Here is a 26,198-nt window from a genome sequence, read left to right as displayed (position 1 = left end):
TTCACTTTTTACACTTTTGATTATTTAAATCACACACAGACCTACACCACAACCATCTAGAATTTGAGGTGTGAGTTTTTTTTATTCTGCATGGTATAAGTTACTTTCTGTTTTTTTTAAAAGTTACCTTCCCATAATTATTTTTTAAAATCTTTGTTGTGGATGTATTCTTAGAAAATGGGATCTTTAGGATCTAGTCTCTCCCTCATCCCATCCTTATGTTTTATTAGATATAATGCAAAAATCTTAGCTTGCTTTCTATATTATAAAAGTTGATTATGAATACAAACATTTTTGAAAATATTCATTGAGATTTTCTAGTTTGGAATTACGCAATTTTTAATTTAGCTTTCTCTCATCTTGTTAAAATTTAAATAAAAGAATAGAAAACCTATACATAGAAGCAGACCTAATGCCACCAACTTTTCTTTTTTTCTCCATTAAAACAAACAAAAATAAATACCCACCCACTGATTTCTGGGGAGCTAATGATATTAAAAGCCAATATCAGGACATGAATGTGCACAGTGAATGCACAAACCATTAACGTAAAGTTATTCATTATGATTAGTCCAAATGACAGAAGTGGCGAAGGAGCTAGGCTAAGATAGTGACATTTGTTTTGACCTGAGCCTTGGAATAAGGAAACTTATTTACTCCTATACTCTTTATTTAGGGGGGGGGGGAAGATATGTATTGTCTTCTAACCTCCTGCATTCATTAATTTGTAGTATTTTTAGCTCATTTTATTATTGCAAAATTACTCTTAAGAGTAGTAAAAGCTTTAACACACCAAGCTTTTATTTCTAATCATTGCATGTTTTATTATAGTGCATGCTGTATATGAATTAGAGCTTTCTTAAACTCTGTTATGAGCTAGTCTAATTTCTGATTCAAATTAACTATCTGAATTTTTTTAGTTGCTGATAGTCCAACTCCTCCACCACCACCCCCACCAGATGACATTCCCATGTTTGATGACTCCCCACCTCCCCCCCCACCACCTCCAGTGGATTATGAAGATGAGGAGGCTGCAGTAGTTCAGTATAATGACCCATATGCAGATGGAGATCCCGCTTGGGCCCCCAAGAATTATATTGAGAAAGGTGAGATACAATCATTACTGAATTGGTGTAAAGGAAAATAACCTAATTATAGAATTTTAGAGCTATGAAGAACATCTAATCCAGTGTTTTCTACCTTTTGAAGTCTTACCAGCTAAGATGATTTCATTAAACATTATTTTCTATATATTCCCAATATAAAGGGAGGATTCTTTATATTGTAAATTAAAAGTGTAATGTACATGTGCTTTATCAAATGACACAGGCTTCTAGCTGGAGATTAACTTGCCTTGTATGCATTTTATAGATGAACCAACTCAGACAGAAAAAAGGAGTGAGATGATTTACTAGTTATAATTGGTATGGATATTGATTTCAAACAAAATTTGCAAGCTTATAACAGAGAGAGACCTTTCATATCTAAATATTTTAAAATATATTGGGACTATCAAAAGAAAAAGCCTCAATTTAAGGTTTTCAGTTGGTTGATCTTATAAAAGAAGATAATCACTAGAATTTCATCTCATGAAATTATGTATAACTTGAATGTCCAATTTTACGTAAATTACTGACCATTTACTTATAATTATCTATTAAGAAATAGTGGGTGGAAAAGAAACAAATCCTGTTTTTAGAGAGTTTATTTGCTTTTTCTCATCCAGTTCTGTGCTATATTTCTGTAGAGTTCTGGAAAATGCTTATAATTTAGTTGATCACATTTGATTGCATTTGAAATGTATCCCCTTTCCATTGGCTTTATTGCATTAACTGACTTGCAGCAAGTAGGTGTAGCTCTTGAGACCTGTTGCATTCTCTCCTGTCCAAATTTTGAATACATGGCTAAAAGTAAATTTGCTGTTTCCCTTTTTTATATTTTAAACAGTAAATATCCTACATATTTTTCAGGAAGTCTTGAATATACTGCTTTATGTTTAGATTCTCATGTACTTCAAATAGAGATATGTTGTGGTTATTATGAGGGTGATAAACTTGAACTAGTAGTCTTCAGTTGTGTTTTTACCCATATTTTCTGGCTTGGAAAAGCAAATTTAAGTATCTGTGAAATTGGGACTTATATTTTTATATAAGTTGACAAATTTAGAATTATATAATGTTTAATATACTTAGTAACAGAGCAGGATTTAAAAATACCTTCACAAGTTGAAATGAGTCTTAAACCAAGGGGTCATCACACATTTTTTTGTAAAAGACCAAATAAGTATTTTTAACTTTCTTTAAAAATGGAGGTATAATTAACATAACATTATATTAGTTTTAGGTGTACAATGTAATGATTCGGTATTTGTATATGTTGCAAAATGAAATATTTTCAACTTTGCCAGCCACAGTCTCTTGATACAAGTATTAGCACCACTGTTATAACACAAAAACAGCCAGAGACAATCCAAAAGTGAATGCATGTGGCTGTGTTCCAATAAAACTTGATACACAAAAAAGGTAGTGGCTTGGATTTGGCTATTGGCCATTGTTTGCTGACCCCTATTCTAAATCCCAACATTTATATTTAGTAGGATTATATTTAAAGCCTTTAATAGTCACCTTTATAATCACAAGATGAATAAAACCTGGTTTGATAGGATTTCAGTTGAATATATTAATCAACAGTATGATATGATTATTTGAAAAGCCAGATTCTTAGGGTACATTAGCTGAATTTCAGCCTAATATGTACCAATCTGATCATATGCATTTATGTTAGACTATTATTATGTCTAATTTTAAATACACATTTCAAGATCTGGCAGACAGGATTGCCTTCAGAGAATATTCAGGAGGCCAGAATATCTAGAACGTGCATCTATGAAAACAGTTGAAAGCTTTTTTTTTTGTTTTTCTTTTTAGTTAAGGAAAAGATTTCAGAGGGACTGGATAGCTATCTTCAGATTTTTCTCATGTAGAAGTAGGATTTGACTATTAGATTTTGACTTCCAAAGAAACCTACAATACATACAGAAGAGAGAGTTGAGCTCTTAATATGGATCAGGATCCTGGAGAGTAGAATGGACATAGAATTGTTAATTGGTTAAGTACTCAGCAGTAAGTTACTGTGTTAGAGACTATGTGCATTGGGGAAGGGGAGGTTGGGTGCGACTAGGTTACATTTACAAAGGGGACATGGAAAATAGAAGCATTATTAATTGAGGTCAGTACTTTTACCAGCTCTTTGTACAAGTATAAGTGGAAGAGGAAATAATATAAGAAGAGAAAAAAAATTTTTATTCTGCTGAATGACTTGGAGGGTGTCATGGCTTTGTCATAATAAGTTTACAAGTTATCTACACCACTCAAAATTTAACCCATTATGACTCTGAATGCAAAGAAATTAATGTTACCAAAGTGAAACAATAAATATTGACAAATAATCAATATTTTGTTTTTTTATTATTACACTATTTTCTTTACTAACTCTAGCATTCATTCAACTTTCTTGGATGGTTTTTTAGCCAAAATTAATACCAGGATAATTTAATATTGTTTATTCTTTGTTTTGGGGTTAAAAAAAACAACTATGTCATTGAGCTTATAATCACAATACTGTGATTCTGCTGCAGGATGAAAATGGAGGGAATGGATTTGTTGAGCTTACATAATATAGTATTTTATGCAGGGGAAAAAAGATTGCCTAATTTGATTTAGCAAATGATGCTGTAGATTAGGGCTTCAGGTCTCTTCCTTATTTTAATTTAATTCAGAATAATTATGGGGAGTAGCCATCTTTTTTAGGGGAAAAGTGAGTGCCAGAACATCTTAAATGTCTTAAAAACTCTATTTTAAGAAAAACTACATGAGGTAAGTCCATATCCATATCACATACCATTTCATATATACTGGAAAATTACATATAATCACATATAATTGTGCTATAAAGGCAGAATGAAGGAATAATTAAATTTATAAACCAGTAGTTTGGAAAATTATTAATTTTGTATGCCTTTCCACAACACTGCAAAGAAAGGGAATACATATTTTGAACTCAAAATAATCACAGATACTACAGAATTACAAATAGTCCTCTGGCTTAATGGGTCTTTACTCAGCTGTTTCCCCTTTAAAAAAAAAAATCCTATTGACCTTAAAGTGTGTAAATATTCTGTGAAAGATTCTAAATATAGCCCCATAAATTACATGAATGTTTTCCTTGGATTGAGTAGGATGAGATTTACCTCCCAGTATATAGGTACAGTAATACTTTGGTTTGTGAGCATAATTTGTTCTGGAAACAAACTGCTCCGTATTGCAAGACATTGCTCGTTTATCACGTTAAAATGTATTAGAAATGTTTGCTCGTCTTGCGGAACACTTGGAAACCACGTTACTCGCAATCCAAAGTTTTACTGTACTTTCAAATTAGATAACTGGTTTACTGATTGTGGCTATGCAGCTTTGCACAATAGTTATTTTGAAAAATGGTGTTTTGCATATTACTGGCACTTAGTAGATATTTGAACAAATGAATTGAAATATCTAATAAATCCTAAAATTCAGACATCTTCCCTAATAGATAGGTAGAAACTAATGATTTCTCTATTTTAATCAGATTGTCAGTTTGGCCCTAAGATCAAGCTAGTGATTTAGGCACATAGTTGACCACTGGTCTACCTATATTTATAAATGTGAGAATTAAAAATATTTATAAGAAGTTAATTTTGCTATACTGTAGATATAATTGGCCTTATATTTTAAAATTCAGTTAAATGTTGATTGGAGTGCACTCATGTGTTATTTTGACTCTTTTCTCCATAGTTGTGGCAATATATGATTATACGAAAGACAAGGATGATGAGCTGTCATTTATGGAGGGTGCAATCATTTATGTGATAAAGAAGAATGACGATGGCTGGTATGAAGGAGTTTGCAATCGAGTGACTGGTCTATTCCCTGGGAATTATGTTGAATCAATCATGCACTATACTGATTAATTTTTTTTTTTTTTTTTTTTGCTTTTAAAGTAGGTTCTTATTATTACTCAGTCATACTGTGGGACTATTAATGGGTAACAGAATTGTCTTAAAATATTTTAAAATGTGCCCATATTTTCAGGACATGCTGTTTTATTGGTATAATTGAATGTCTACCTGTAAGCATAAATCTTTGAGGCAGTTTGTATGTTGCTAAATAGCAATTTATACAAGAAGCTGCCCATAACTGATTTTGCTTATGTACTTACTTACACAATGTTAACTTTATGACCAGCCTAAATATTCTGGGGGTATGGAGTATAATATATAACAAATCATGATTCAGATTGTACCATTACATGTTTTAGTGAGCATGGTTACTAATGCTATGTCAGACTAATATTAAAATCAGAAACTTAAATGCTGGTGCTGGTCATACTTTTTGTTTAGACTCTCTCATTCTTGAAATATAACTTTGTTTAAAGCATGCATACAAATTTATGTATTGACATATACTTTAAAAAATCCAAGATGCTTCCAATTTGTGTAATATTTACTTGGAGTACTCGTACTTAGGCCTCTTGAAATGAATCGAGTCTCTAAGCTTTCCATGTGAAACAAAACAAACAAAAAAAAAGGTTATCTGTAATGTTGTAATTTGTACCTAAGTTTTTTAATGAGTGAATTTGCATTATAAATTTTTTCCATTCATAAATATATAAGTGAACCAAAGGCTTTTGTCCTTTCCTTCACTGGTTTGCTTTAAAAAATAAATAAAAGATACTGATTTATTGCAGAATTATGGTTCTATTTTCTCAGTATATTAACTTGGAAAAAAATTTAGCCTTATTTCAACTTGTTCCAACATCAATGTGAGTGATTTTTGCAGATTTAAAATCTGTGGTTATTTACAATTCAATCTACTTAATTGCTTTTCTAAAGTAACTTTTTTCAAAGCTAAGAAAATGTGTAAAAGTATACACATTCTGTGGGTAAAATTCTTAAGTGTTGCTGTTATTAGTCTTCCAGTTTTCCAGTGGACTGTAGCATTATTGGTTCAATGAAAGGAAATTATACGTATCTTTTACATACTGTTTTGTAGAAGTGGATGCGATTGATTTCTGAATAGGCAGCATTTATTCTATTACCTGGCACTAGCAACATAAAAAGATTTTTAAAATGATTGGGGGGAAAAGGTGGATCACATATTAATCAGCAAACAAGGATATACCTGGGCAACAGATTTATATTGTCTTTTCACATAATTGAAATGCAACACATGCACTTTGTGTCTCCTCTTAATTTAAGGGAGGTTTAGAGGGATGTTTTCTTTTGTGTATAATTCTGTGTTTCCCAGGATGTTAAAGTAGAGCACTCAAGTGTGTGTGGGTTTCTGTGTATTGAGGAATTGTTTGGATTTCTAATCACAGTTACGTACTGAGCATTACAGACTTACAACAACATAGTAAATGGTAAGGCTAGTGCAAAACATTTATTTTTGCGAATTAAAGACCATTGCTACCAAATCATTGTGACTGTTGCATATGCATTTTGCCTTTGTTAATTTTAAACATGATTTCAGTATCACTAGTGATCAGCTACCTACCTTCTTCATTTTTTCGAGTGGAATGATCTCTTAATTTTGTATATAACTTGTCTAAATTTTATGTACAGTCTTTTATAATAAACCATTCTCCTATATGAAATTTTGGATACTGTAAAATCTAATGCGGATTGAAATGTAGACCTCATAGTTCTCTGACCATTACTCCTATGGTGAAATAGATAAACCGTTTGAATTTTAACATTGATTATTTATTTGTGTAATGGCTTTACATGTGAATATTAACAGTGTAAACAATACCACATATAACCATCAAGATACCTCGATTAGAATTTACAGGACCAGAATGACAGATTCAGATGGTTTAATTACATTTTAAAAATTTTCTGAAAAACTGCCAATAAAAAAAATTGCCCATCGTTAAGGTTGAAATGATTTTTTAAAATGATTTTTGGTTATCCGCACATGAAGCAAAGTATATTCCACAAAATTCTTTAGGCACAGTCTGGTAAAATAGCTGCCAGAAATAACAGAAAGATTTGTCATTTATCTCTTGTGAGTACAGTTTCCGAGAGTTGTATGAGAGCATCTCTTTCTGGGGATGGTCGAAGTTTACTGATCTCTCTTATTGCTTCGTGGCAGTACCGCTGGGCGAGGTAGGTTGTTTGTTGCACACCATCACTCTGGGGCACAGAGAAACAGAACAGATGCATGTTACTCACTGGGTCAGCTCTTAAATTCATTAGAATGAATTAAACATACTTTTAAGATCAGATTCGTTAACAGCCAAACTGTGTTTCTAGTGTTCTCTTCAACTCAGAGTTCTAGTTTCCTTTGCCTACTTCTTTCAGGCCCTTGTCCCAGATGGAAGCAAATTTTTACTCTATTATCATGCAAAGCACCTAACTCGTTAATACCAAGAACCATGTTTTTCCCCCTATTTTTAATTTAAATATTAGAGTTTTAAAAACATTCTACACGTATAAAATATCTATACAGTATATTTTTAAATGAAGAAATCTATAGTGAAAGTTTAAAAAGCGCCAGCTTTTTTATCCACTGGTTTTATTTTTTAATGATCGATTTTAGTTATTATCTATTGCCTTTCTACTAAAAAAGATGAGGATTTAGCACACCCATACTATGGTCCTCATTTGATCAGTATATTGCTAGCTTTAGTTTTTCTTTTTTAAGATTAAAAAAAAAATATCGTGAACTATCTTTAGTTTTTCTGTTGATGACTTTTGCCATCGTGTAGCATCACCTTCTGACTTGATCTTGTATGAGGAAACCAGCGCTCCTCTCCTTTCTGCTGTTCACTAAACCTTCACACTATAGATAAGTTTGCATTCTATTCTGTAACCATGTTTTTTATGTTGGTTCTTTCTAAAAGCTGAACACTAATAAAATTGTTATTTCCATGATGTAACAATGTTTACTGTAGAATCAAGTCAATTTTATTTCTTCTCCATGGTTCCAAGTTCATGATGCCTCTTTCATTGAGAGTAGAATATCCCTAACATGGTTTCAAGGCCTCTGACTTTCTATACCAATTGACACAAGATATGACACATTTTAGTTTGCTGTGCCTTATTGTACAGAAGCCCACTTCTGAATGTAATTGCCTCCTTTTCTTCTTCTTTGAGAAAGGATCTTTTGATTCCTAATATTTCTAATTCCTTAATCATTCTATTCATTATTTAGACTTACAGCTTTTTAGCTCTTGGGCTACTGCCATTGCAGGATGACTTTTCATTGAACTCTTAGGTTCATTCCACTGGTTTTACTACCTACATCTTTCTCTTACTTGGTGTTTTCACACTTTTGCTGAAATACATCCACAAGTAACTTACCTGGAAAATGTGTATTGGAAGCCAACTTTTTATCCTTAAGCGTGATAATGACTTTTACCTCCAGACCATATAAAAGTCTAGGTTTAAAGTGTTTCCTCCCCATTTGGAAGCCCTGCTCATGTCACGGCCTTTTAGCATCCAGTGTTTTTGCTATACACTGAGCCAGTTTTGATCCCTCTTCCTGTTTGTAGGTGACCACTTTTTTCTTTGCTTTCATTTTTTAAGTTTCTTCCTGAAATATCTGTTACATGATTGTACTGATCCTCTTAAGAGCTTTTCTCATTTCTTCCCTTGCTGTTTACATTTGGGAAGATTTCTTCAATTCCACATTCAAACTCTTCTTAGCAGTTAGCTTTTCACAGTCATTTAAAATTTCTCAGAGCTTGTTCTTATTCATTGTTTAAAGATATTATCCTGTTCTTGTTTTATAATGTAGTTATTTTTGAATTGCCCTATTTATATCTAGAGGTCTTTGGAGAATTTGTTTAGAGAAACATCCTGTGGATTTTTTCCTAAGTGCATTTATGCCTAGGCTTGCTGGAACTTCACTGTTCTGTATAAGAGCTGCAATTAATTTCTTTCTTTTCAGTCCCACTTATCCTTTCAACCTTCAGTAATGCAGCTAGTTCTGAAGCCAGGATCTCAGGCATGGCAACTTCATCATCAGCGACAGCCCTCTCTCATATTGAGTTTTTTTTAAGTACTGCCAAACCACCCTCTAAAAAGGTGGTAACTCATAGCAAATTATGACGCATAACAGTATAAAGAGTTAAAACATAAATATATCCTTTGGAGGGGTTTTGCTTTTTGAAAATTAAAAAAAAAAAGTAGTCATTTGGAATTTTTTCAAGTTTTGGACTAACTATAGATCTCCGATCATATTTCCTTACTAAAAATTGCTCACTCCATCTCATTAACTAGATCCTTTGGCTCCAAATGACTTTGGATTTGGATATTAGAAATGGCTCTCTTCAAAAGAGTCATTGAAACTGAAAATATTCAACAGAAAAGTTCCAAGGATATGTGGCAGTATATTTGAAAAAAGCTTATAGCTCCGAAGGTTAAATAGTTTAGTGTGCCTGTGTTAGCTGAATTTCTTTTTTCAAGTTAACATTTCTTTACTCACATATTTATGGCAGTTATATAGGATGGGCCAGGAAAAGACCAATTTTGAGTAAATTGCTGTAATATCTAGCCATGGCAACGGTGAAGGTTTGGACTAGGTTGGAGACCAGTCTGGGTGACTGAAGTCATACTACTGGTGGGTATGGGGAAGACTGGTTCCAAACCAATGGGTCTCAACCCTGACTGCACATTAGAATCACTTGGGTAGCTTTCAAAAAAATATTAATGTCTGAGCCCTATCCAGGAACAATTAAATTAGGATCTTTGGCGAAGAAGTCTACACAAGAAAAAATGAATTCTACAAGTTTTCCCATCTTGGTTTCTGTCAAATCAAGAATGGACTGAATTTGGTTTTGTATCTAAAATTTAATGTTATGTTACTTGTTTGGTTAAAAAACTTCATTACATTATACCTGCTGTTGTCTTTGAAAATCATCTTACCTGTAATACGTACTGTCGAGCTCTGTCCACATCTCCTGGCAAACTGAACCGTCTCATTATCATAGCATTCATTTCTGGGAACTAACCATAAAGACAGAAAATCTATTTATTGCTCTTGGCAGAATCAAATGTTCTAATACTAGTTTGTAACAATAGGAGATAATAATAGGAAAAAACAAAAATGTGATTAGATGATGTAGGGGAGCAGTAAATTGTAACAACTGAAGAAGCAGAGCTAAGAGAGACATCCATTTCCGTGCCCAGGGACTGGGCTGGTGCACGGTGTTCATCTGATGTTCTTTTCTATCCTTGGTCCAGTGTTGAGTAAGAAAGAGAACAGTACATCTCTAAAATCTTATTGACTTATGGTTCTCGAACTTTCCATCTCACCAGAATCACCAGAGGCCCAAGCCTCTCCCTCAAGTTTCTAACTCAGTAGGGGTGAGCCTGAGCATGTCTTTCTAACAAGTTCCCAGGTGATGCTGATTCTGCTGGTCTCTGTTGGCATTTTGAGAACCACTGACCTAGGATAAGGGTGGGAGTTAGGCATTCTATTTCTATTGGGTTGTCGGAAAAGTCATGACGTATTTTTTCTATGTTTTCATTGCAAAAATGCGTCGTCATGACTTTTCCGACAACCAAGTAGTACTAAGTTGAGTGACCCGTAAAAGCTATTGAGGTTTCCAAGCAGAGGGTCTTATGAGCAGAGCTCTGCCTTAGCAGCTCACAGAGTGCATTAGAGCAGTGCCACTCAACACTGACCGTACACTACCATCACTTCGGGAGGTCTGTAATACAATGTGGCCTGATCTGCTCTCAAAGACTGATTATATTGGCTTGGGGTTTGCCCTGGGCCTCAGGATTTTAAAAACTCTCCGGGTGTTTTAAATGTGTAGCCATGGTTGGGTGTCACTGAATTAGAGGAGATAGGTAGAAATACCAGTCAGGTCACTGTAGTAAATTATAAAGAAGACCAAAATTAAGCTGATGGCAATAAGGAAAAAAGAAAACAGGTACCTCTAAGAGGTACTGAAGAGAAAAATCTATATTATATGATACTTAGTAACAATTTAGGAGAATTGTCACCACTAACAGAATCAGGAAGCCAGGACACCAAATGACTTCATTTTCTAGATTCAAGCTCTAGTACTGCCACAGCTGAGTGAGTTGCTAAACTTTTTGGGTCCTCGTCACCTCATCTGTGTCACAGAGGAGCTAAACTATGTGGTCTAGATCCATTAGCTCTAACAGCTTATGGTCCCGTGAAGTAAGAGGTGAGATGATGTGTTTGGTTTTGGACACGTCAGTGCTTACAGCGGTTGCCAGTTTTTTCCTGGCCGGTGAGCCTGAAGGATGAAATAAGTTGTCCTGTAATCACCACGATGGTATTGGTAATCCAGAAGAAAAAATAGGGCACACATAGAAAAACCTCAACCAGATGATGGCAGATTAGGGCTTAAAAATGTTCCTTTAAGAGCAAAGTATGTGTCATAACAAAGTTATAAACGTGTAGAGACGGATAACATGCTTACCACATTTAAAGAGCCTGTTAGTTATTAAGTGAAAACCCATAATTTGCTTTAGTTATTGGTCTTTTAAGAATAAAATAATTTAAATTTTATAGGCAATAAATCAGGAAAGCTCAAGTCAATTAATTTTAGTGGCTAAAAGTTAAATCACGTAGGAATTTTATTAATTATTAATTTTAATTTATAATATTAATTTTAGTTTATTAATACCACATTCCAAAATTGAATTTCTAGAAAGCTGTCTCCTCAAAGCTGATGTGATACAGTCCTGCGCATCTGGTAAAATTACCTTGTTTATGGTATATGAGCTTTCTCTACATTAGTAACAAGTATAAAATGTGCTGATTGGATGGTTTTTCTTTTTCCTTTTACTATAAAAAGCATTGAGAAAGCAGTTTGAGAAAATATATCTGCATTGAGTGTGGCTACCTCCTTCCTTTGAAAGATGTACTGTGTGCAGTTTTACTATGCAAATATCAAACTGTTCCCCTAGGCACTCCTCTGTCCCCTTGGTGTGTATGGGGAGAAGAAATAAGAACCATAACAGGAAGAACCATTTGCCTGTCTGCAGATTTAATGAGAAAAAAAATTTTTTTGTTTGCTCAGGGTCTGTTTAAGAGTAGGAGGGCCAGCTGTGGATGAATCAGATTCTAACTCTGTGCAATCTAAACGACACCATAAACTAAATTACAAAGGTGATCGAGACATTGGAGTGAGCTTAAACAAAACGAGGGTAACTCTAAGGTACCAGCTGCTCACACTAGCGAAAGCCTGTGCAGCTGGCGCAGGGGCCGGTGATGGTGACGGTAGCTGGAAGTACAGCTCCAGCCTGACATTTAGGTCTGGTGACTTACCAAATAAGGAAGAGAAGCAGAAGAAAGGGAAAGACCTCTTAAAGGATATTTGAGAACTAACTAATGTATCACCAAAAAAAAAAAAACGCCAAAAAAACCCCACTTCCATTTTGTTTCTGAAGATCTCAAAATCGGACCTATTATATTCTCTTTAAAGATTTAACATGAGGTTTTTGTTCTCAAAGAAGACATGTACACACACATACATGGAAGGACGCTGTCATCACTGGGACCTCCCCAGAAATTTTGAAACTCTTCTTAAATCCCCTAGACCAGCTATTATCCAGAAACCCCTTCAGAGAGATGTTAAAAATAGTGAATTCCAAAGAAAGGGAGTTTCTATCAAGTTGCTGGCTGGGTCCAATAAATACCAAATTCCCTGGTCTAAGTTAAAAAGGAGAAGCACTTTCCCAAGGTTGTCTTGGTCCAGTGAGACTCAGTGTTCACAAATGGAAAAGTTCAAAGATTTATCTCAATCTGTAAACAAAACTCACCTGCCTCTGGAAAAAGATTATAAACATCTTTCAGCAACTCCACTAAATTGGTAGGTTAATTACAAATAATGAAAGCTGACACAGACTTCTTGAGTGTCATCAGTACATTTTCAGTGCCAGAGCACACCAATTACCTATTTTAAGTGAAAACCTACTGGGGATCACACAAGCTCATCAGGTACTAGCTTTTGCGGTGGCAATAATATTACATTGTGTAGTACAATGAATATGGGTCTTAGAAGACTTGGAGTGTTTAATTGCCTAACGTGCCATTTACCAGGTGCTTAATTTTGGCCAAGTTTGAGCATCACTTTCTTATTTGCAGAATGGACGTACACCTACTGCAAAGACGAGTTCATTGTGAGATTAGAGATAATGTATAAAAGAATCCTTTGCAAACTATGAAAACAATGCATTTTCGTTTAATGGAGATACTGCACATTCTCATGTTATTTTTGGAACTTGTTTTACCCCAAAATCCATTTTAGCCCCATAAATCTTTTGACAAACGTCTGGCCAAGAATTCCTTTTTTGACAGTGTAATCCTTAGTGGAACCTAAACTTGATGTTTTATATGAAACAACTTATAAATACATATTTGACTAACTTTGGCCCATGCGCCACAAGACAAGAATGATCAGTCTACTGAGGAAACAGCTCCTGTCCAGAGTCACTTCCTGCTCGGCCTCATTCCATGTTCCCTTTTCTAAGGCTGCAAAGTGCCTTTTCACTCCTCCTCCCAGTGCCTTATAGACAGATGGGAAAAGTGGTGTCTGGTGAGGGTGAGTGTGTGCCTCGTGATGCTGGGATTTCCAGTGAAACAAAACTGTGGTTTGGGGCACTGTAAGCTTTGTTCCTTTTCCTTGCCTTTTTTTTAAACTAGCATTTCTCAACTCTTGTAGATGGGGACAAATCAATATGGAAGAGTGGTATGTTTTCCCCTGACCTTGCCCCACTGTATCTGAAGGTAGAATGAGTCATTACTCCTTGTGTAGAGGGAAGCCAACCAGTTCTGGAATATGTTCACAGTGGAACACTCAGGAAAAGGAGCCATTCTCAATCACCTTCAGGGTGACGTAGGACTCCGCCGTTAACTTAGTATCATGGGACTCGTGACAATTATAATTGTTAAGATTTCTAAAAGGATAGCACCCAAGCTTTTTAGGAGGCTCTAGGGAAAGGTCTGTTCCTTAGGCATCTTGATAACTTCAGGGCCAAGCTACAGGAGTCTTTGCTGAGCTGGCTGAACCTCAGTGTGCTCCATCCATCTTGTTCTTTGTTCTCATTTACTAACCAGGCTCTGAAGAGTAGATTAAGTTTTTTAGCTGTAGAGATGGTAGCCAGTGACCAATCCTTCTAATCTCAGGCATGCCTTTACATGGCTGTTGAATCCTCTGCCTTTTGGTGAGTTAATGGTAAAAAGGANTGGGTGCTGGAAGAGGGTGCACACAGAATGTTCAAGTGCCCTGCGCACCTCCTGGTCTCACTGAGGTTCTCCTAATGCTTGGGTTTGACCTCACCAATGAGATGAAGACTATCTGGTAATCAAAATCTCCCCCGTGTCAGCGCGTGACTTATAAGCTTTATGTACTTTAAGATCCATTTCAGTAAGCATGGACGCAACAAAAGTGCCATCTCCTAGGTTAAAGACAAAAACCTTTCTTTTGGCACCAGCCTTCCTGCCTCTCCTGTAAAAAGCCGCAGCAGTAGCTAGCTCAATGATCTGGAACACATGGAAACCAATGGTTCTAGAATCATTCAAGTGAGCTGGAGCTACAATGACCGTGTTACAGTCTTCCCAGGGCAGGCTTTTATAATTTCTTTTGTCTTTATGAGAATCATAAAAGCTACCTCCTCTGAATATAAAGTTTTTTTTATCACACTTGGATTCTTGACCTATCATCTAATAGATGGTATAATCTGTACCATCTAATCGTGTGTCTGGCTTTGTAAAGTGGACGAGTGGGATTCAATACCTCTTGCCTACGTGCACAATCAGGACCAACAGCTGTGTGCCCAATACCACTGCAGTGATCCTACTATGCCAATCACTGGCAGTGATCAGTGCTGGGAGATTGCCACATGGGAACGGACGGTGCCAAGGTCAGTAACAGTCAGCCCTTCAATGAGGTTGCTGAGCAGGATAGGTCTGGCTTGTTTGAGAAAACATTAGACACTCCAGCTGTGTTATACTCAATGAGTGGAGCAATTTTACAGAAATCTATTTACTGTAAGGTTCAATTTTGATCTGGATTCTTTGACAAAGTCAGACCTGACATACTTAGTGTGGGCTAGTTTGGGTTTTGCTGAACTCTGCTGCAGGTGGGGTTCTTTGGGAGGAAGATTGAAGCTGAAAGTACAGGATGTCTCCTCAGGAGTGCCCTTGGGAACAGTCCTGCTGGGGCGAGAGGAGGAAAGAGGCAGAGCCCAGAACCCACCGCAACTCTGTTTTCTGGGCCTTTCAAGTCTGAGAGTCATCTGTTGTGTGCACGCCTGCCTCACCCACCCAGGTACTGTGGTTATCAGAACACAGAAAGGAGAAACATTGAGTCTTAAGCTTTTGGGCGCTATGTGGCCCTTCGATGATATATTATGAGCTATGGATACTCTTCCCCAGAAAAATGCAAATACACAAAGAATTCTGCATACAATTCTAAGGGACTCACAGACCCCATAACTCCCATGGGCCTTAGGTTAAGAAGTCCTAGAGAACACTTAGTGGACGACTGAACAGCTGAATAAAGGAAAAAGAAAACCAATAAAAGTCGTTTTCTATCTCTATTGCCTGAGGTATCTGTTCTCTTTTGTCTTCTACAATCCCCTCCAGCATTACTGGTGACTTATGTAATAAATATCTCACAAGCAAGACAACAGTGTGTGATAGGAGCCGTTAAACTTTGACTGTCAAGCGATAAAGCAGGTTTCTCTCAATTCTGCCATCACAAACAAGCAAGCCAGTGAAGTACAGGAATGGGTTCTGGTGGCCCTGGGGCTGAGGACACCTCGAGTGGCCAGAAACAGAGGCTGTGTGTGGCCCTGCTCCTGAATCTTCAGCTACCTCTGCTCCATATTGTTCTCGGTCTTTCTCAGCAAGCAAAATCAGACGGCTCAGCTCTCCAGCTCTCCCTGCAAGCCCCCTTCTTGCTTAAAGTGGCATGGAACGAACAGCTAGATACTTAGTCCATGAAGAAGTTGATCCGAAAGGGACCTTAGGAAGGATTCTTATTCTCAAGAGGTTGGGGCGTGGAGAGTAATGTAGCTGGGATACTGTACCCCCTAAATGCACGCCACAGTTACGACTCACAGCCCCGAGCCGGGCCTCACGTCCACAGTGTGCGTTCGGGAGGCCGCAGGCTCCACTTACAGGGAGAATGCTGCTGCAGCTACAACGTCCCTGGAGAGGGCAGTCTCGAACTTACTTTTTGAACTAGCAATGCCTTTTTTGTGTTATATTCTCCCATGTTTTCTGCAACCAACAGTTTACACGGTGTCAGTGAAGCAAACCGAAAAGCTCGCACCTGGGAGGATAACTGCAGCTCAAGCAGTGCAGACTGCTTTCTGTTGCACGTTATCTGAGACTACCGAACTGTATTATGTATTAAGCTGAGAAATTAAAACTATAAACACACATTCTCCCTAAACCAGTGGTTCTCAACCAGGGATGATTTTGCTCCGTAGGGGACACTTGGTAATGTCTGGAGACATTTTTGGTTGTCACCAACTGGGGGGTGTGGGCCCTACTGGCACCTAGTGGGTCGAGGCCAGGGCTGCCACGTTCTCCTCCAGTGGCAGGAGGAATGAGCTCGTCCGATACATCAGCAGTGCCANCCTTTGGGGGGTCAAACGACCCTTTCACAGGGGTCGCCTAAGACCATCGGAAAACAAAAAGATATTTACATTACGATTCATAACAGTAGCAAAATTATAGTTATAGAGTAGCAACAAAAATAATTTGATGGTTGGGGGTCACCACAACATGAGGAACTGTATTAAGGGGTCGCGGCATTAGGAAGGTTGAGAACTGCTGCTTTAATGTGTACGAGGGGATTTTAGAATTATTTGTCAGAACTTGGCACATGTATTAATTTTCTTGTGTTTTAGGCTGGTGAGTTGGTCTCAATAGGAGAAAAGACCCATTTAGAGCACACCTTTTACTTCCCACTGCTGCCTCAAAATTTTGAGAGGACAGAGCCTGGTAATGACAGATTTTCCACAAAGTGCTCCCACATCTCTGTTCACAGCCCTCATTCTTCAGGTACCTGCTGTCCACCAGTGTTATCCAAGGTAACCTGGCCCTGCCCCCAGGCCACCAGCCTCCTCTGAGAACTGCCCTGGTTATGGCTCTGCTGGATAGTGGAAAAGAGATGATCTCTCCTTTCCTGGCAGAAACTGAAAAAAGCAAGGTCATGGTTTCTGTAATATCAAAATGGAATCACTGAGTTCTGTGGAAGATATGATTGATAGTTGTAAATTCTGAGAGAGAATATAGGCAGAACTCTGAAAGACTAAACATAACCAATATTTGAGAGCAGAGAGCTCATTTTTAATCTCATGGCGTGGTGAGGAACATCTTACTGCTTTGCTAAATAATGAATTAAATACTGCCAGGATGAAATCTGTTAAAGAGATGTCCAAATGCCAGGCAGTGTCCCACTTATTCCAAATAGCACTTGGCACAGCCGAAAGCCGTGTGGCCCGGGGCCAGAGCAGCTCTCAGAGTCCGCCCTGCTAGTCGCTGCAGCATTTCTGGAGCTTCCTAAGCTTCTCATCCACACTAAAGAGAACATGAAGGCGACTTTACTTACTTCCTTAATGGACAGCCCCTCAATGTGGAGAAAGAAGGAACTATGTGGTTCTAGTAGTCATTCCACTGACTTCTTGACATTTTGAGGCAGTGGCCGAGGCTCTCTGAGAGCAGCAAACAGTCCCATTAAACTTCTAGAACTGGAGAGTTTCTCAGAATTTCTTATGCTTGGAGGCCCTTTCTGTGCCCTTTTAAGGGGTTCTGAGGCACACCCACAGTCCAGTCCTATAATCAAGATGTGGAAACCATTCACCTTGTCAGTGTTCCAAATACATGGCAATAATCACAATGCTACCTTAAATGCATACAGCTCTTAATTTACAAAGTATCTCCATGAAGATGATCTCGGTGAACCCTCACAACAACCCTGGCTGGAAGGCTGGAATCTCGGTTTTATAGATAAGGGAACATAAAGCTCAGGGCTGAAATGACTGGCCCCAGCACCTCAGACATAGAGCCAGGAGCGAATCTAGATCTGAGGTCTCTTACCCAAATGCTTCCCTAAATACTCCTCTCCTAAACCTTCCCCTCAACTGTGCCTGGAAGGTACCGGCTCTATAGGGCTGCACAGCTGTGTGTCAAAACCTACCTGCTGACAAGCGAATAAGACAGGGCCAGTGGCTAACCCAAGCTTCAGATCAGCTGATGTTGGTTTGCCCATCTGGTCAGAGCATGAGGTGAAGTCCAATACGTCATCTATTAGCTAGTGAGAGGAAAAACGGAATGTCATTAAGCACCGCCATCCCAGCATCCCGGCCACCCTTCCCACTGTACCAACAGGCCCCAGTCTTACAAAAAAAGCAGACCAACCTGAAAAGCTATTCCCACATTTTTTCCATATTGATAGGCGATCTCATGTACCACTGGGTCAGGGCATCCTAGGACAGAGACCTGAAACAGAATTCTGAGATGAGTAGCTGGCAGGCAGAAGAAAGGCAGCCAACCCCTGGGTGGGAGTCATAAACCTATTCCCTTAAATAAGAGGCAGTGAGGTTATGTATAATCAGGAGATACTGCTATCAGGACAACACACAGCTGACCCTTAAATAACGCGGGGGTTAGGGGTACCAACCCCCATGCAGTAAAAAATCTGTGTGTAACTTTTGAACCCCAAAACCTGTTGACCGGAAGCCTCACCAATAACATAAACTGTCCATTGACACACATTTTTGTATGTTATGTGTATTTTATACTGTGTTCTTATAATAAAGTAAGCTAGAGGAAATACTGAGATCATAAGAGAAAACGTTTACAATATTTATTGAAAAAAACCTGTATATAAGTGGCCCTGTGCAGTACAAACCCATGTTGTTCAAAGATCAGCTGTACCTGTTTGGTTTTTTTTTAAAGCATTTCAGTTTTAGATTTTCTTAAATTCTGAGAAAACTATCCTTTTTGTCCCTTCTTTCACAGGATCTGCCTTTTCCACTGCTTTGAAAAAACAGAGTTACACTAGACCAGTTATGTTGGTCTACCTTTTTGACATGCAAAAGAAACACTCCAATTTATGCAATGCTGGCTTCCAGCACTCAGCAACTGTCCCAATTATTGGCTTTGTTATTTTTCTATGATTTAGTCCTTATTTTAGGGATAGAGACCTAATCATACACACGATGTTGCCATATGTATTTCCCCATTTGTAGTCCTTTCTTTGAATAAGTTTTAGTGATTTCTGTTATTTCTGAAATGCAGTTATTTCTTGATATATCTCTAACAGCTGCAAACCTCATACTTCAGACATAGATATTATTCTTTCATTATCAAAGGATCTTCACTGGTCCTACTGTTTCCATATTTCTTTCACAAGAAGTAATGTAACTATGTAAAAACATTTTTCCTTTTCAGTGGGGGAGAAAATAGGACTTTCAGCTAAGTCTCTTTTAAAACTCCAAAAAAAACCCATAGCTGGCACTGGCCGCTTGAGTGCATTTCCTGCTGCTCTGCTAAGCATGCTAAGCAGACCCAGCCACATTTTCAGGAAACGAAGACAGTAAAAAACAAAGAGGAGGGGAGAGGCATCTGCTCTGCAGGGGAGAAGGCATCTACACTGACCCCGGGGAGAAAGCCAGCTGGCGCGCTTGCCTCCTTCCTGTGATGGGTCATTGATGAGAAAGAACTGTCCCCTGACTTCAGTCCCTCCCTCTGTGGCCCTCTGGTCAGGACCCCACTTTGCTCAGGCCCCAGTACGGTGCAGGAGTGTGGGCTCTGCAGTCTGCCTGTGGGGTGCCCTTAGAGTGTTCCTTCGTCTTTCCGGGCTTCAGTTTCCTCATCTGTAAACCGTGGGGTCAAAAGCACTTACCTCAGAGTGTTGCTGTGAGGAGTACAAGTGACGCTGCTTTTAAACCCTCAGTCCAGTGCCTGGCATCGTAATAACTCAGCATGTTTGCTGTTACTGTTAGGGGTCCTCCTTGCCCTCCTTTCCCCCACAACCTGGGTCGTCTGCACGCACCTCTGCTCATTAGCACCAGAGCACATAACATGCTCAGCCCTGAGAATGTTTGTGACGACTTAATGAAATTTGTGACTGTGTAGTGTTTGGCCATACATCCTCCTCGAAGGATGTATGTATACACACATCCTAGAAGGTTACGCAGCCCCTCACTTGAGTGACTAATAAGCTTGTAATTGCTTTCAATAGCAAGGACCTTACCAGTAGCTGACACTGGACCACGGGCTGGGGGGAGGGGTTCCTCTTTTCAACTACACTAAAGATTCCATGAGGCCACATGGGAGACAATTCAGAAACTTTGAAAGAAGTCAAGACATCATTATATCCATCAACTAAAAGAAGGAGAGAGTGGCAAGATTTGGGCTGGCTGGGATATGCTGAGCTCAGAACACGATGAGAACCCTTTTCTAGGCAGAAATAACCCAGAAAACAATCTTGTAGATGGGTTAATGCTGTTTCCTCAACCCAAAGCAGCACAGAAATGCACTTTGTCCCTGCAAAGTAAAAGATTTTTTAAAAAGCCACTCTATTTCTAAACTCAATAAATTAACATATGGAGTATGTGTGAGGAGCACTTTGCATTATCTTGGTTAAACCTCACAACATCCCACAGGTATTTCCTTTGTGGTTGATGATGGGAGCTAACGATGACTGAGCATGGAGACTCACACATTCACTCACTCGCGTAGGAGGGTGGACCTGAGGCATGGAGAGTACCAGACATTACAGGGCTAGGAAATGGTGCAAGATGGGCATTTGAACCCAAACGGTCTGGCTCCAGAGGCTGTTCTCGTCCTCACTCTGCTACGCTGCTTCTAACAGGCAACAGGATGAAATCTCAGAGAGGGTGAGTAATATGCCCAAGGAAGTAGACATAAAGCTATGAGGGCCGCACTGCTGCTTCTAGCTCAAACGCGCTGACACGGAAACAAGGGACTTCTTCGCGGGCCATGTCTGCCGCAGCCTGTGAGTGGACATTCCTGCTCAGACTTCCACTACAGCGTGGAAAGACCATTCCTCATGCCTGCTCCCTGACCCAAGTAAGGACCGTTGGGATCGGTCCCGTCACAACTAAGGAAATCAGAAGCAACACAACACCAACACCAGAAGGAGGCGTGCTGACACGAACACTGCTTTTCTTGGCATCAGAGGAGAGATGCCTCGTATCTTTTTAGCAGCAGGTGGAGTACAAAGAATGATTAAGTAAAAGGCAGTGGGGCACGGCTGACTGTTCTGTTTGAAGCAGGTCCACAGCCAGGCCATGGTGTGTACACTGGCATCTTTTGAGGGAAGGTCCACACTTCTCATAAGAGTCTCATGAGCCTTGTCTGAAACAGATCAGCAAGTACTGTTCGCATTGGCAGGGCACAGCACTTACTATTTATCCAGCATCTCTATCTTGGAAGTGTGTGTTTGTGCCACTTCAAGAGCTACATTCTGATAGATACATAAATGTATTGTGGTCTTATTAAAAATAGTGGATGTTAGGGCCGGCCGAGTAGCACATTGGTTAAGAGTTGGCTTTGGGACGCCGGCTCTGAGCAGCAGGGCCCCAGTTTGGATCCCACATGAGGGCCAGTGACACTGCACCCTGTACAGCTAAGTTGGTGAACAACAGCTCGACCTGGAGCTGGGCTGCAGTGAGTTGCTGGCGATGGCCATAGGCTGCAGTGGGGCTGGCTGGCAGCTGGCACGAGCTTTTGTGAGCTGCCGTGAGCGGCCGTCCAATGGCTGGTGAGCAACTGCCTCACCCGGGAAGAGTGCAATGATAATACTAACATGGGTCAGTGAAGTGACATCTTCCATAACTAGACTGAAGAACAAAAGGACAGCAACTTGTCTGTTCCTCTCCCCCAATTCCCCAGTAAAATCTTAAAAAAAAAAAAAAATAGTAGATGTTACTGAGCTCCACCTTTACATAAAATATACCAAAACAGGTTGTAAAAAACCAAGGGAAAATACAGAGGGTGCCAAAAATATGTATACACATTTTAAGAAAGGAAAAAAACTATATTAAAATTACTCTGATGGTAACCATTTTCACCTCTATAATTGAAGAAGTCAAACATGATTTGTATTCATCTTTCGCTACTGGTATATATTGAATATTACAATTTTAACAGTTTTCCTTTCTTAAAATGTGTATACATTTTTTTGGCACCCTCTGTATTGGGAGAAAAGGTATACAACATAACATCACAGATAACGAGCTAATACTCTTCATATAAAGAGCTCTTTAAAACTGAGCGGGGGCTAGAAAATGGGCAAAAGACATGAACAGACAATTCACAAAAAAAGATATAAAAATGGCCCTTAAGCTACTGAAAAGATGGTCAACTTCACCCAGAGAGGAGAGATGCAAATTAAAACTCCACTGTAATATCATTTCTTTCTTTTTTTTTNAACCAAAGGAGAGTGTCAGCTTATATCTGCAAAATACTGCCACTGCTTAGCCGTAACATAGCAAAATGGTGGGACAGATAACTAAAATTTGCAGATTACAGAAAAACTCAACACCATCTTTAAAATGAACTCTCCAAAGTGCCCATCTGAGTCATGCCTTCAAAAAGCTGGGCACCAATTCTGCTTCCTGCTGTGAAATACCGGCCACACTTTCCCAGCTTCTCAGAGAGGTGCTAAGCAAAGCCAGACAGGCGAGACAGCACGAGGAAAGGCGGCCCTAAGTCTTGAAGGTTGGCCATGTCCTCCGTGTCTCGCACCTGCAAGAGTATGCTATGAATCAGCAAGTCCTCAAGACATGTGTTTCTTCTTCATTAGATTTAAAACAAAACTTTTATAATGAAGTTTCAAGCATAGACAAAAACAGACAAAACAATATAATGACCCCTCTATTTCTACTTCAAAATGTTCTTCTGTTGGTTTCTTTTGACAATTCTAAAAATAAGTGCTTCACTTTGCTTGTTAGAACTCTGAGACGCTTAGTGTCTCTTAAATACTGACCCCTGGCCCACCATATCAGAATCATACTCTTGACAATGCAGACAGAGGCCTCAGACACACTGAATCAGAATCTCTAATGGTGGGACTTAGGAATCTCCCATTTTAAAAAAGCATGCCCGGTGATTCTGACACCAATTTAGGGAACACCGCTCTGTTTAGTGAGGGTATTCATTTTGATTTACAGTAAGCCAAAATGGAAGCTTTCCCTAAGAAGGTTTTGGTACAGGCTCAGCCTTTACTGATCCACTGCTGCGATGCCTATAAACTGCGGGCACACGGAATGAGAGTCTGTCCTGTCCTAAAGGTGACCCGCAACTCGCATCAGTTCACAGGTCTTGTGCTAATGACCTTCCCGAGTCTCTTCACAGCCCACGAGCAGGAAGCCTCACTTGCTCTGAAAAACACAATCATGTGAGAGTGCCTTTTCTTTACTGTTATCCTTTGCATCATTATGGGTTTCAAAGGACGTGAAGAGAACTTCATCTGTTTGGTACGAAAGAAACTCACTGCTGAAACTGCAAATTTTGCTCTCTTTACCTCTCTCTAGAAAATTCTCAGGATGTGCACTGCATTTCCTAGTTGTTCCCTGCTAAAAAGTACACATATTCAAGTTTCAGTATGCCCAGCAATATAACCTTACAGATTCAAACAGATTTTGTCTTTATCTGCCACTGACTTCACTTGCTACAATTTTGGGTTCTTCAACTACTGAGATTGCGCAATGTGCTCTGATTTACCCTCTGGTCTGCTGCCAGGCCTGGTGGGCCCAGAAGAGGCGTCTCCAGAGGGACGGACAAGCCCACTTCTTGCACTGAGGTAATATGATGTAATGATGGGGCTTCTATTAGCTTCCTGTGGCTGCTGTGACAAATTACCACAAACTCAGCGGTTTAAAACAGACATTCTCTCCCAGTTCTGGAGGCCAGAAGTCTGAAAAGAGGTCACTGGGCTGAAATCGAGGTGTCAGCTAGGCCATGTGCCCCCTGGAGGCTCTAGGGGAAAAGGCTTTCCTCACCTCTTTCAGGTTCTGGTGGCTGTCGGCTGGCTCTGGCTTGTGGCCACAGCAGTCCAATCCTTAAGACGGCCACTCTCCACCTCCCTGCTCTGTCCTCTTCTCCTGTGTGTGCGCCAGTCCCCCTCTGCCTCCCTCTCATAGAAATACATGTGATTGCACTTAAGGCCCATCAGATAATCCAGGATAATCTCCCTGTTTCAAGATCCTTAACTTAATCACATTTGCAAAGACGCCCTTTTTTCCCTCCCCCCATATGAGGTAACACTCACAGGTTCCAAGGTTTAGGATGTGGACACCTCCTGTGGGGCCACTTTTCAGCCTCACCCTGTTTCTGACCTTCAGGAGCCTCTTCTGTTGGTGCTCAAATGTTCCCTTCTCAGCCTTCTGGTTCTTGAAATTACTTGATTCTACTGCAGCTGTCTGAAAGCTTGTTTGTCCTCTATGGGCACTACCTTAAAGGGAATCACCTTCCACAGTGGCATTCAGGTTGTATGCGTGGAACTGATGGAGTTCCTGAAAATCCCTCACTCTCTGCCTCTCATCCTCAGTCTTCTATTTCTGTTTCCTGGCCTCTGCCTCTGACCACTGCCATCTTGGTTCCCTTTTCCCATATTCCTTCCAAGTACACTGGGGATGTTAGTGGCATGACATCAAAGGTGCCTTCCATCTGAGGAAGGGAAGAATGCAGGAGGGGTGCCTGTGAGCTCAAACTAACTTAGCAGGTCATTATCCTTGGCCACTGGATAAACCCAAATGAGCACACCAGGCTCAGAGTGATGTCTGTCTCTCTTTGGTGGGACTGGCTTGAAGCTTGATCCCAATAATCATGGATTTAGTAGCCGCTTTACTATTGAGAGAAAAGAACTGCCACCCGAGAGCAGCAGTTCCTGTATATTTTCAGATTTATCACCAGATAAAATGGATGCCTACAAAGTCGCATCATAATGATGCAGGGTTCATGCCGTTGTTTAGTTTCTGGCCATTGAAGAAGTACCGTACAAGTTTGGGGTCTTTGGACACACAGGGAACAACCCACCACGGCGATATCTTGGATCTGCAGCTTATCCAGGGTGGCCCTGCACGGGGCTTTCCCCACAGGGTCCAGGGTGCGACAGACCAATGCAGCCCTCGGTTTTTTCCAGCTGGGCATGGCTAATTCTAAGTGTAGAAGCTGGTTCCTTTGGTGGTGGATTGGCTTCACCCTGGCATGGTGGGTGCTGGAAGAGGGTGCACACAGAATGTTCAAGTGCCCTGCGCACCTCCTGGTCTCACTGAGGTTCTCCTAATGCTTGGGTTTGACCTCACCAATGAGATGAAGACTATCTGGTAATCAAAATCTCCCCCGTGTCAGCGCGTGACTTATAAGCTTTATGTACTTTAAGATCCATTTCAGTAAGCATGGACGCAACAAAAGTGCCATCTCCTAGGTTAAAGACAAAAACCTTTCTTTTGGCACCAGCCTTCCTGCCTCTCCTGTAAAAAGCCGCAGCAGTAGCTAGCTCAATGATCTGGAACACATGGAAACCAATGGTTCTAGAATCATTCAAGTGAGCTGGAGCTACAATGACCGTGTTACAGTCTTCCCAGGGCAGGCTTTTATAATTTCTTTTGTCTTTATGAGAATCATAAAAGCTACCTCCTCTGAATATAAAGTTTTTTTTATCACACTTGGATTCTTGACCTATCATCTAATAGATGGTATAATCTGTACCATCTAATCGTGTGTCTGGCTTTGTAAAGTGGACGAGTGGGATTCAATACCTCTTGCCTACGTGCACAATCAGGACCAACAGCTGTGTGCCCAATACCACTGCAGTGATCCTACTATGCCAATCACTGGCAGTGATCAGTGCTGGGAGATTGCCACATGGGAACGGACGGTGCCAAGGTCAGTAACAGTCAGCCCTTCAATGAGGTTGCTGAGCAGGATAGGTCTGGCTTGTTTGAGAAAACATTAGACACTCCAGCTGTGTTATACTCAATGAGTGGAGCAATTTTACAGAAATCTATTTACTGTAAGGTTCAATTTTGATCTGGATTCTTTGACAAAGTCAGACCTGACATACTTAGTGTGGGCTAGTTTGGGTTTTGCTGAACTCTGCTGCAGGTGGGGTTCTTTGGGAGG

At 39.6% G+C, this 26,198-nt stretch overlaps 2 protein-coding genes across 12 annotated transcripts in view; one reads left to right on the top strand and one right to left on the bottom strand.

Moving 5' to 3' along the window:
• The window catches only part of ABI1 (abl interactor 1), a 118,880-nt gene extending 112,190 nt beyond the window's left edge, over positions 1-6,690 (top strand). For 7 of the 11 annotated variants that reach the window (XM_019634128.1, XM_019634122.1, XM_019634126.1 and 4 more), the window contains 2 exons: positions 921-1,106; positions 4,830-6,690. In XM_019634128.1, the coding sequence (XP_019489673.1) occupies positions 921-1,106; positions 4,830-5,005 (362 nt within the window). In that variant the 3' untranslated portion in view covers positions 5,006-6,690. The remainder of the gene's footprint in view (positions 1-920; positions 1,107-4,829) is intronic. The other 4 variants (XM_019634119.1, XM_019634121.1, XM_019634124.1 and 1 more) reach the window with 1 other exon arrangement.
• Positions 5,424-26,198, bottom strand: part of PDSS1 (decaprenyl diphosphate synthase subunit 1) — a 58,359-nt gene continuing 37,584 nt past the window's right edge. The window contains exons 8-11 of the mRNA XM_019634116.1: positions 18,459-18,539; positions 18,238-18,351; positions 9,968-10,048; positions 5,424-7,231 (exon numbers count right to left, since the gene is read on the bottom strand). Of these exons, the coding sequence (XP_019489661.1) occupies positions 7,091-7,231; positions 9,968-10,048; positions 18,238-18,351; positions 18,459-18,539 (417 nt within the window). The 3' untranslated portion in view covers positions 5,424-7,090. The remainder of the gene's footprint in view (positions 7,232-9,967; positions 10,049-18,237; positions 18,352-18,458; positions 18,540-26,198) is intronic.

This window comes from Hipposideros armiger, unplaced genomic scaffold, assembly GCF_001890085.2.
Source record: "Hipposideros armiger isolate ML-2016 unplaced genomic scaffold, ASM189008v1 scaffold_1506, whole genome shotgun sequence".
Classification (NCBI taxonomy): Eukaryota; Metazoa; Chordata; class Mammalia; order Chiroptera; family Hipposideridae; genus Hipposideros; species Hipposideros armiger.
This window is presented reverse-complemented; position numbering and strand designations above follow the sequence as displayed.